This window comes from Tachysurus vachellii, chromosome 2, assembly GCF_030014155.1.
Source record: "Tachysurus vachellii isolate PV-2020 chromosome 2, HZAU_Pvac_v1, whole genome shotgun sequence".
Classification (NCBI taxonomy): domain Eukaryota; kingdom Metazoa; phylum Chordata; class Actinopteri; order Siluriformes; family Bagridae; genus Tachysurus; species Tachysurus vachellii.
This window is the reverse complement of record NC_083461.1, coordinates 39,910,644-39,922,576: the sequence shown is the minus strand read 5'-3', so window position 1 is coordinate 39,922,576 and position 11,933 is coordinate 39,910,644. Positions and strand designations below refer to the sequence as shown.

At 42.9% G+C, this 11,933-nt stretch overlaps 1 protein-coding gene across 2 annotated transcripts; it reads left to right on the top strand.

Annotated features, from left to right (window-relative positions):
• Positions 1–347: 347 nt before the first annotated feature.
• Positions 348–4,395, top strand: LOC132861123 (uncharacterized). 2 transcript variants are annotated; one of them, XM_060892512.1, is made up of 4 exons: positions 348–2,994; positions 3,225–3,611; positions 3,708–3,848; positions 4,019–4,395. In XM_060892512.1, exons 1-4 carry the CDS (start codon positions 2,958–2,960, stop codon positions 4,216–4,218), a joined length of 765 nt encoding a protein of 254 aa, XP_060748495.1. In that variant the 5' UTR covers positions 348–2,957; the 3' UTR covers positions 4,219–4,395. The 2 variants fall into 2 exon arrangements, with proteins under 2 accessions (XP_060748495.1, XP_060748487.1); XM_060892504.1 differs by having other exon boundaries at positions 3,705–3,848.
• Positions 4,396–11,933: the final 7,538 nt, after the last annotated feature.

Genomic DNA, 11,933 nt, shown 5'->3' with positions numbered 1-11,933 from the left:
GCTTAGGCTCACTGTGTCTATGAGGTGACCAACTCTAACCACAAAAGTTTCCTTTACTCGTGTGTGTGTGTGTCCTAAGCTTAATAATGAAGAGGTCTCCAGCTTTTGATGTTTTGCTTAGAATTAAATATTCAAATATCCAAAGCACGTATTAGACTTATAACATTCACCTGATCACCCAAATATTAAACCGCTTCCTAGCCAAGACATTTAATGTCAGGACTCAGCCCGGACTTTGGCCGTGTGCATCTGTTTATGTTTTGTGTCACATGTCTGCCCCGCCCTTGTCTCTTCCTCCCCGCCTCTGCACACCTGTTTCTCATGTGTTAATTGTTGTCAGTATTTAGTCGGAATCCTCTGTTGTGTTCTAGTCATGTCTGCTGTTGTCTTCTGATGTCGTCATTTGTCTGGTCTGGTATTGTCTGTGTCTTTGTCACATATTTTTAGTTAATAAATCCTGTTTATTTTTACGCTATCCTGCAGTTGGGTCTATTTTATCTCCCCGTCGCTGACAGAAGGATTCCGCCACTTTAAAACCCAGCAGGATAGCTTCAGCCCGGACCAGCCTATTGTGGCAGCATTTTTTTTTTCTTCTCCTGACTTCATTTTTCTGCCCTGGATTTTGTGGTTTTGGTGACATTGGTCCGCATTTTTCCGGTGAGGGACACCGCTCCGTTTCCGATTTTCCGTGGAGGACGCTGCCCCACTTCCTGTCCACGGGGGGTGATGCAGGCCTGTGTTTTGCCCCATTGATTTTTTTTCGTTGATTTTTTTTCTCTGTGGAGGAAGATATTTTTTTTCTGCTCGGCTGTGGACGTCGCTCGGCCCTTCTGCTCGGCTGTGGACGTCGCTCGGCTGTGGACATCGCTCGGCCCTCTCTGGCTGTGCCGCCGTGTGCATTGCTACCCCCACCTGCCTAAGCATGTGCCTTGCTACCCCCACCTGCCTAAGCGTGTGCCTTGCTACCCCCACCTGCCTCGCCATGTGCCTTGCTTCCCCCCTCCTGGACCTCGTCGGGACTGTCATTAAGACGGATTGGAGCCGCACCTCGAGGGGGTGCTGTCAGGACTCGGCCTGGACTTTGGCCATGTGTATCTGTTTATGTTTTGTGTCACATGTCTGCCCCGCCCTTGTCGCTTCCTCCCCGCCTCTGCACACCTGTTCCTCATGTGTTAATTGTTGTCAGTATTTAGTCGAGCCGCGTTGCCTTACAACGGAATCCTCTGTTGTGTTCTAGTCATGTCTGCTGTTGTCTTCTGATGTCGTCATTTGTCTGGTCTGGTATCGTCTGCGTCTTTGTTTCATGTTTTTTAGTTAATAAATCCTGTTTATTTTTACACTATCCTGCAGTTGGGTCTATTTTAGTGTGAAGTCTCAGTCTAACTACACACCGAACTGTTGCTTTGTCTTCTTGTGTTGTTTGCTATGTTTATGATCTGTGTTTTTTGTTTTGTGGCTGATTCTCCATTTTGTGATTTAGAGTTTGCCGTCGTTGTCCTCGTTGCTTTTCATACTGTACTTTAACTCTCTTTATTTAAATATATTGTCTTCTGGTAAGGTAAGATTCTGACTTCTGTGTACTATCTGCTTAACTCACTTTGTTCTAGAGTTGTGGGATTTAAATTTTGTTTTATTCTATAGTATTGTTAATCTTATTGTGTTGGTCTTTGCTTAGTTGTTCTCTCAGCTGATTAATCAGGAGTAGTTTCAGTCTCCCTTAAGGTGTGAATTGTGGGCAGGGCTTTAATCATTTAAACTGAAGGTTTGTAAGTATCTTTCTAACCCATTACAAACGAGTGTTTAGTACTGTTTGATATTTTACCACACCACGTTTTAATTCTCACTCTTGGTTGACTGAAGATATTTGCCTCAAACCCATCTCTGTGCTCAATTCCTACTGTCGCAGACGCTCTCGTCTACAGAGCAGAAGTCACAATCCCAGTAAACTCATCTACCCTCCTCTGTTGTGTAAGTCACAAACAGTGGTGGTAGGTGGGCTCTGGAATTGCCAGTCTGCAGTAAAGTAAGCTGATTTTATCTCTGCTTTAACGTCCCATTACTCCTTTTGATTTTCTTGCGTTACCAGAGACCTGGATATCCCCACAGAACACTGCTACACCAGCTGCTTTATCCTCTGCCTATGCTTTCTCTCACTCACCATGAGAAACAGGCAGGGGTGGTGGTACAGGTTTATCGTTGTCATGGAGATGGTGTTTCACACCTCTCCTCTTGTCTCATTTAACCATCTCCTCTTTTGAATTCCATGCCATTTCAGTCACATCTCCAATCAACCTTATCATTGTTGTCTACTGCCCTCCTGGTTCCCTAGGTGACTTCCTGGAAGAAATATACACACCTAAAGAAAGTGTGAATGTATTTACGGCGGTGTGTGTTGATGCTGCAGTCGCTTCAGCATGTAAACAGGAAACCCTCACTGAGGCCCTGCACCTCAGGCTGCACCTCGTCTCCTTCACTCAGTGACGTCAGACCTGCTTTAGTTTTAATCCTCAGTAACTCAGAACAGAATGAGGTACAGAAACATGACCCTATGAGTGATGACGGATTTGATCAAAGTTAATTATCTAGAATTTCTAAAAATCTGCTGCTGACAGTCACAAATCTGACGCGATGATCATGTTCTTTTTTTCTCCGAAATGATCATCGCCTCATTTTAAACTGGTGACGTGGCTTTTTGTTTTCAGTGGAAAAAGTGTCTTAGCCACAAGCCTGAATTCACGACCTGCAAGGTAACAAAAAATGTTCCACTGGCTCGGACCAATCGTGTTACAGATTCTATCAACATCAAAGTCTTCTTCTTGAAACAGTAAACATCACAGTTTAACCGCAACCAATCAGCTGCTAGATAGCAGGTGATATTTTCCACTGACGTGGACCAATCAGATTAAAGAGCATGAAAGAGCTTCAGCAGCACGAGCCGCTCAGCACCAGAGTCTGAGATGGAGACATCAAGAGTTGCTCTCATCGCTCTCGTGTGTAAGTCACGTCTCACTTCAACACACTTTATTTAAAAAGTGTGTGTTGAGTCTCACTGCTGACTTCTGGATTTACTGTAAAGTCTGATGTTGTGTAGGTGTGTGAGGTTGTGTAGAAGTTTGTACACCTCCTCAGTGGAGTGTAAAGTCTGATGTTGTGTAGGTGTGTGAGGTTGTGTAGAAGTTTGTACACCTCCACAGTAGAGTGTAAAGTCTGATGTTGTGTTGCAGGTGTTGTGTTCTCCAGTCAGAAGAGGATCTCTGGAGCAGAAGTGGAGATGAGAGTCAGACCAGGAGACGACGTCACTCTCTACTGTGACTGTGTTTGGAAAGTTGGATTTTATCCGGTGTGGTTTAGAAACTGCTCAGAAGAAGATCATCCTACTGTTAAGATCTCGAGGAAAGAACTGATTGCTGGTGATTTTCCATGTTATTCGTTTGTGTTGAACGTTTCCACCAACACGCACAATCTGCTGATTAAAAACATCACAGAATCAGATCAGGGCCTGTACTACTGCGCTCTGAGTGAGAATATGGTTATGGACTATAAAAATGGTACAATACGCTTCGGTGACGTTTATCACTATGGAAACAGATCAACTCGACTCTCTGTACTCAGTAAGATCGTCTAATGATTCTTCATTTTTCTCTCTTTGCTGATTATCTCAGTAAAACTGAACAATATTCATTTTGTGTGTGTGTGTTCTTCAGCAGAACCCTGTCACAGTGTATCAGAGGAGAGTGTAAGCTGTGTAAGCTGGAGTCTAGTGTTCAGTATGTGTGTTGTGTGTGTTCTCCTCTCCTCACTCCTCTCCTCCATCTGTGTGTACTGCGTCTGCACAAACACCACTAAAGGTACTCACACACTCGCTCTCCTCACTAACACTCATTAACACTGAACACAGGAAGTACGTCTTCTCTTCGCCATCCAGGAGGCGTCTTAGGGGCGTGGCTTTAGACAGACTGATTTAAATGATCTTTGTAAATAGTGTCACTACTTTAAGATGACATTATTTCATTCACAGTGAGAGTCAAAGCTGATCTGACAGGAAGTGACAAAAGGACGACTCTGAGACGTGAAGAAGTCGGAGATGATGAGGTTTGTTACGCCTCACTGGACACCAAGAAGCTCGAGAGGAAGAAGATGAAGAGGAAGAAGAGAATTCAGCACTCTGATTTCAGCACATACTCAGAGGTCAGAACTGAGAGAACTGAGAGATTCTGAGGAGGCGTTAATGAGTTCTGAACTTCCTGTTACATCACAGTGTTTTATTCTGATCAACTGTTTTTACTTCCTTTATGACTTTAATCCTAATGAGAGAAATTAATTTGAGATTCTTGCTGCTTGTGCTTTATGGTTTTATTACTGATGTCTGATTCTTTATTTTTCTTTGTATTATATACTGAACTAGATTAAAATGTTGCAGTGAAATTTATATCAAAGTATGTAATGTATATCAGAATAATGTTAAATAAATAAAAAATAAAACGTTATATTCCCTTTTTATTTTCAGTTTTTCTGGCCATGTTTCTATTTGTGAAATTATCTGGTGAAGATGAGTTGTGTAACTTAAAGGTGGGGTCAGTAATATTTGAGAAATACTTCAGAAAACTGCGTCGGGCCAAAAACAAAACAAAAAAATCAAAACAAACGTGTAGCCAATGAGCAGAAAGGGGCGTGTCTTGTCAATATGGGCGTAGAGAGTGTTCAGTGTGCATGTGTGACATTAGCAGAAAGCGGTTTTAACATTGACATGGAGGATAAAAACAAAGAAAGAAAGTGAAGAAAGACTTACGATAAGGTAAGAAGTAGGACGTGTTAATATAGGATCAGCTTTCCAGCGCTGGAGAGAACTGAAGGAGCAGGAAGTTGGTCACATATTCACAGATTGGAGTTTCCTGAGTCAATAACTCCTGAGCTAAACACTGTTACTACACAAATAACACCTCTTTTCTATCGTAGTAATGTAGAGACGCAGCTACAACCGTGTTTTGTGTAGTAACAGTGTTTAGCTCAGGAGTTATTGACTCGGGAAACTCCAATCTGTGAATATGTGACCAACTTTACTTAAGACGCCGAAGGCGCCTTTTTTCCTTCTCGATAGGTGAGTAACGTTGGTTTTGTTTTGTTACACAGAACTAATATATGTCTTTGTCCTTTACATGATTATGTTTGTGTGTCATTTTTGCTTGTTTGTTTATCTGCAATCGTATTGTTCTTCCCTTCAGCTATGATAAAGACACATTTCTTTCCATTAGTTGCCTGGGTTACGTATGTGTGTGGGCGGAGCTATCAATACAGGGGTGGGGCCCATTTGGGTTAGGGGCGTGTTTGTTTTGGTGATTTCAAATACAGTATCAACATTGGCTTTCAAACATCTGAGACCCCACCTTTAATTGTGAACGTTAACCCGATAACTTTTTAAGAGCCGAATACAAACACAAATCACACCTCTGTCATGTAGTTCCAGTATTTTGATAATTGGAGCCTTTTTTTAGCCCTTGATTGGTCAGAGCCAGTGGAACTTTAAACTCATGGGAGTAAGAAGTTACAGATTTGTTAAATAAAGAACCAGATATTTATTCTTAAAGTGGAATTCTGACGTTTGTAATTTGATTAAATTCAACATCAGTGTCATGTGACAGTCAAATAACCTTTACTCATGACAGAGATTTTTTTTGTGTCTGAGGCTGCAGGGCATCACTGAACATGTTGCTGAACACTGAGCTATGTTGCAGTGTGTGTGTGTGTGTTTTCTCAGAAACTGCTTAGGCTCACTGTGTCTATGAGGTGACCAACTCTAAATGTAATGGCTTCCTTTTGAGTTTAACCATTTCTGGTGGGAAAGTAAAGTTGACGCTACTCCATAGTTGAAATGAGGATGATTTATTCGAAAAGATTCAATTCCAAGTGAAAAGATGCATCCAACTCCACATTGTGTATGTAGGTCAAAAAACTGTCTCCCTTGCCCTTGCCACATCACTTCCTGTCTAATATAGCTCCCTACAGGAAGTGTCAAGGCAGGTGCAACTCTCCCCATTCACCACAGGGGGAGCACAAAACACCATAAACAAGTGAACATGAACATTGAGATAATAAACATTAAAGTTACAATATTAAATACATATTTGACTTTATGGCTCCTACATCCCGGCCCCTTAATTGACAGTAATCTATGTTAAGGCAATTATATAAAATACATATAAAGGAGCCAAAGAAAATGACAGCCCAATGTCCATTAAATTCAGCAAATATATAGTCCATGCATGAATCAGGATAAAGTCCAATAGAAATCTTCAGTCACGGGACAGTTCCACATATTGTCATTCAGTCTATTAGGAAGATAGTACTGGAGATGATATACAGTTACTCCTGGAGAAGACACAACTTGTTAATGGGTCGTTCCAGGGTACTGGATTTTGTTCTAACAAGTACACGACGAACGTATCCTTTTGCATCAGGAAACGTTTTTGTAATTCTTCCTGTAGTCCAAGAGTTCCTAGGTGATGTTTCATCTACAATAAGAACTATGTCTCCTGGTTTCAGATTTTTTTTCACTTCATGTCATTTTTGTCTCTCTTGCATTAATGGTAAGTACTCTTTTGTCCATCTCTTCCAAAAGAGGTCACAAATATACTGGACTTGTCTCCACCTCCGTCTTGAATACGGGTCATTTTTGTTGAAGAGTCCAGGCGGAAGAATTGGTTTTCCCTTTAACAGTAAGAGATGGTTTGGTGTGAGAGGCTCAGGATCGTTCACATCGTCGGATATAGTAGTAATAGGACAATCATTCAATATGTCCTCTACCTCACACAAAGTTGTCTGTAGTCCCTCTTCATCCAAAGCTTGTTGCTTGTTCCTTTCCCATGCTCCTCCGTGATGGGCTCCTGAGGGAGGATTAAAACTCCGTTTAATTCCTTCATTCAACATTGCATGTTTAATCTTACTGTGATTTAGTTGTGTGAAAGATTCTCTTAATTCCCGTTCTGTTCCAACGTAGTTAGTTCCATTATCAGATACAATTTCTTGAACTTGGCCTCTCCTGCATATGAACCTTCTCAAAGCTAGAGTACAGGAATCCGTATCCAATGAATAGGCCATCTCGAGATGAATTGCTCTGCTCACCAGACAAGTAAACAGTACACCATATCTCTTCACCAAGCTCCGGCCCCTCTTCACCTCAATTGGACCAAAATAATCGGTACCTACACATGTAAATGGAGGTGAATCATAGGACAGACGACTTAAGCGTAGGTCGACCATTTTTTGATACACCAATGGGGCATTCCAACGTCTACAGAGCAAGCAGTTCCTAACTAGTTTCCAGGCAGCAGAATTAGCATGAACTATCCAGTATCTTTGACGAAGCTTTGAGAGTATCTGTTTTTTTCCACAGTGACCTGCTGTTTGATGAATATGATTCAATAGTAGTGTAGACAAGTGACTATTCTTGGGTAGTATTACTTGATGTTTCAAATCCTCAGGCATAGATATTTTGTGTAGCCTCCCACCAACTCTCAAAACACCATCCATCAAAAAAGGGTCAAGTTTGTAGATACTACTAGTTTTCATAACAGTTTGTCCTTTCTTCAGAGACATATTCGGAATTGAAAGACTGTTGTTGGACAAAACATACTAGAGCCTTTTCTGCATGTTTAAGATCCTCTAGTGATAAATCTTCACTTCCAAGCAGAGTCTTAACATGATTTTTCTGTCTTCAGAATTCTCTTGAGGATTAGGGTCTGATGAATGAAGGCTTAAATGAACATCCCTTTGCCTTTGACTCAACAACCGAAGTACATTTGTGAACTTCAAAATCCATGCAGTTGCCCTTTTTAGGCTGTTCCATGAAGAAAAATGTTCAATGAATGTACTAACTGGATCAAAAACTTCTGACAAGACTGTAGTAAATGCCATAACTTCTCCAAGTTATCACATGCTATACTCATTTGTTCCTCAGGAAAGCAGGGCCACTTGGATTCAGGTGATCAGAATCAGAATCAGAATCAGAATCAGAAAGGTCTTTATTGCCAAGTATGTTTCCACATACAAGGAATTTTTTCTAGTACAGGAGCTCCACAGTGTAAACATGTAGCAATAGTAAGACATGAACATATAAATAATAGACAGTTGTATGTGCAAATTGTAATATAAGTGTGCAAATTAAAGTAAAGATGTGCAAATTCAAATATAGATGTGCAAAATAAAATATAAATGCGTACTTGCAGACAATGTAAGAATAGGTATTGTTCTGTGTATGTTAGGTGTCCATCAGATGTATGTTAAGTGTTCATCAGATGTATTGCCTGAGGGAAGAAACTGTTCCTATATCTGGTCGTTTTGGTACACAGGGCTCTGTAGCGTCGGCCAGATGGCAACAGTTCAAATAGTAAGTGTGCTGGATGTGAGGGGTCCAGAGTGATTTTCTTTGCCCTTTTGCTCACTCTGGAGAAGTACAGGTCTTGGAGTGTAGGGAGAGTTGTGCCAATGATTCGCTCAGCAGTCCGAACTACCCTCTGTAGTCTCCTGAGGTCGGATTGGGTGGCTGAGCTAAACCAAACAGTCACTGAAGTGCAGAGGATGGATTCAATTATTGCAGTGTAGAACTGTTTCAGCAGATCCTGTGGCAGGTTGAACTTCTTCAGCTGGCGAAGGAAGTACAACCTCTGCTGAGCCTTTTTCACAATGGAGTCAATGTGAATGTCCCACTTCAGGTCCTGGGAGATTGTGGTTCCCAGGAATCTGAATGACTCCACTACTGTCACAATGCTGTCCATGATGGTGAGTGGGGGGAGAGCAGGGGGGTTTCTCCTGAAGTCCACGATCATCTCCACTGTCTTGAGCGTGTTCAGCTCCAGGTTGTTAAGGCTGCACCAGACAGCCAGCCGTTCCACCTCCAGTCTGTAAGCAGACTCGTCACCGTCCTGGATGAGGCCGATCAGTGTGGTGTCGTCTGCGAACTTCAGGAGCTTGACAGAGGGGTCATGAGAGGTGCAGTCATTCGTGTACAGAGAGAAGAGCAGTGGGGAGAGAACACAGCCCTGGGGGGCGCCAGTGCTGATGGGGCGGGTGCTGGATTTGAGTTTCCCCAGTCGCACTAGCTGCTGCCTGTCTGTGAGAAAGCTGGTGATCCACTGACAGACAGAGGAGGGCACGGATAGCTGGGATAACTTGGGCTGAAGGAGTGATGGGATGATGGTGTTGAAAGCAGAGCTGAAGTCCACAAACAGGATCCTCACATAAGTCCCTGGTCTGTCCAAATGCTGCAGAACATAATGCAGTCCCATATTGACTGCATCATTCACAGACCTGTTTGCCCTGTAGGCAAACTGCAGAGGGTCCAGTAAGGGTCCAGTAATGTCCTTCAGATAAGCCAGAACCAGTCTTTCAAATGATTTTATGACCACAGATGTTAGGGCCACAGGTCTGTAGTCATTTTGTCCGGTAATTTTGGGTTTCTTTGGGACGGGGATGATGGTGGAGCTTTTGAAGCATGAGGGTACTTCACACAGCTCCAGTGATGTGTTGAATATCCGAGTAAAGATGGGGGCCAGTTGATCAGCACAGGTTTTCAGACAGGCTGGTGAAACACTGTCTGGGCCTGGTGCCTTTCTCCTTTTGTTCTTCTTAAAGACCTGACACACCTCATCTTCGCTGACCTGAATTTTAGGTGTGTTGGAGTCAGGGGTTACAGGAGGTGAAAATTGGGCTTTTTCAAACCTACAGTAGAACTCGTTCAGGTCGTCTGCCAGTTGTTGATTCACCACAGTGCTGGGGGATGGTGTCGTATAGTTGGTGATGGCTTTCAGACACTGAAACTGAGTCCACACTTTCCACACTGAAGCTGAGTCGTTAGAGGCAAACTGAGCCCGTAGCTTTTCAGAATAGTTTCTCTTTGCTACTCTGATCTCCCTTTCTAGTGTGTATTTGGCCTGTTTGTACAAGACCCTATCCCCATTCTTGTGAGCATCCACTTTGGCCTGACGGAGCTGGCTGAGTTTTGCAGTGAACCATGGTTTATCGTTGTTGTAGGTTAAGTGAGTCCTGGTAGGAATACACAAATCCTCACAGAAACTAATATATGATGTTACAGTCTCTGTGAGCTCATCCAGGTCGGTGGCAGCATCTTCAAAAACAGTCCAATCAGTGAGCGAGAAACAAGCTTGTAAATCCTGCTCTGCTTCCTTAGTCCATCTTTTTACAGTCCTTAATACAGGTTTAGCTGTTTTCAGTTTCTGCCTGTAGGTCGGTATGAGATGAACTAAGCAGTGATCAGAAAGTCCCAGAGCTGCCCGTGGGACAGAGTGATATGCATCCTTTATTGTTGTGTAGCAGTGATCCAGTGTGTTACTGTCTCTGGTGGGACATGTAACATGCTGTCTGTATTTAGGCAATTCACGTGAGAGAATCGCTTTATTAAAGTCCCCAAGAATTATTAGTACAGAGTCCGGGTGTTGTTGTTCACTCTCTGTGATCAGATCAGCGAGTGTCTGTAGTGCTGAGCTCACGTGCGCTTGCGGTGGAATGTAAACATTCACCAGTATGAACGAGCAAAACTCCCGCGGCGAATAGAACGGTTTGCAGTTAATGAAGAATGTTTCCAGATCTGGACAGCACATCTTCTTTAACACAGTTACATCAGAACACCACCTTTCATTGATGTAAAAACACGTCCCGCCGCCGCGCGATTTCCCCGTTGATTCTGCGTCATGGTCCGCTCTAAAAAGCTGAAAGCCCGGCAGACTTAACGCGCTGTCCGGAATGGTGTCGTTCAGCCAGGTTTCCGTGAAACAGAGAACAGCAGAGTTCGAAAAGTCCTTATTTTTCCCGTTGAGCAGAAGGAGTTCGTCCGTTTTGTTGGGTAGAGAGCGGAGACTCACCAGGTGGATGCTTGGCAGCGGTGTTCTTAAACCGCTCTCTAAGTTTCACTAACGCGCCGGCGCGTTTTCCCCGTCTGCGCTTCTTGAAGCGCTTAAACAGCGCAGCCGCTCCGCCAACTACTATATGCAGCAAAACGTCAGAATACTCAAAAACCGGTAAAAGATCTTGTGGTGTGTACTGCCGAATGTTCAGCAGTTCATCTCTGGTGAAACTGACCGGATTTCCTTGACAAAGTGCAGGAAAAACTAACAAAAACAGAGTAAACACTGAGGAGCTAAGCACTGAGGCTGCCATCCGCGGCGCCATCTTGATGAAAGATATTCTGGACCATTAAACCATCTGTTTGAAGCAAGAAAGAAGTCGATTTAGAGGCCTCGTGATGCATCATCTGCAGGAATAAGTGAGCCGTTCACATACAGTGATTTCTCAGACAAGTCACGTATCCTGCGGACTCTGTTTGCAACATAGGTTTTGAATCGCGTAATATCATTACAGATATATTTTAAAACAGATGTACTGTCTGTCCAGAAAAAGGAATCCAAAAGTGGAATCTCAAGTTCTTTCTTGAGCAGTCTACCAATACATGCAGTGAGGACTGCAGCTGCCAGCTCAAACCTGGGAATGGTTACAGGTTTTAATGGGGCAACTCTGGCCTTGCCCATTACAAAAGCAATGTGAACAGCACCATTGATATTAGTAAATCTCAGGTAACTAGCAACACCATAGCCTGTTTCGCTAGCATCACTAAAATGATGCAGTTGGGCCTCTTTTACCCTGCCATAATCTAGCGGTTTGAAACATCTACAGATGTTCAGATCATTCAGTTTGTTCAAGCCTTTAAACCATTCCTCCCAGGATTGCATCAATCTGTCTGGGATCTTATCATCCCATCCACAGTTAACTCTGCAAAGTTCCTGATGAATTCTCCTTGCAGGAAGAATTAGTGGGGCAAGAAATCCAATGAGATCATAGATGGAGATAACAGTAGAAAGTATGGTCCTTCTGGTAGGTTCTTCATTCTTCAAGTTTATCTTGAAAGAAAAGGAGTCTATTTCAGT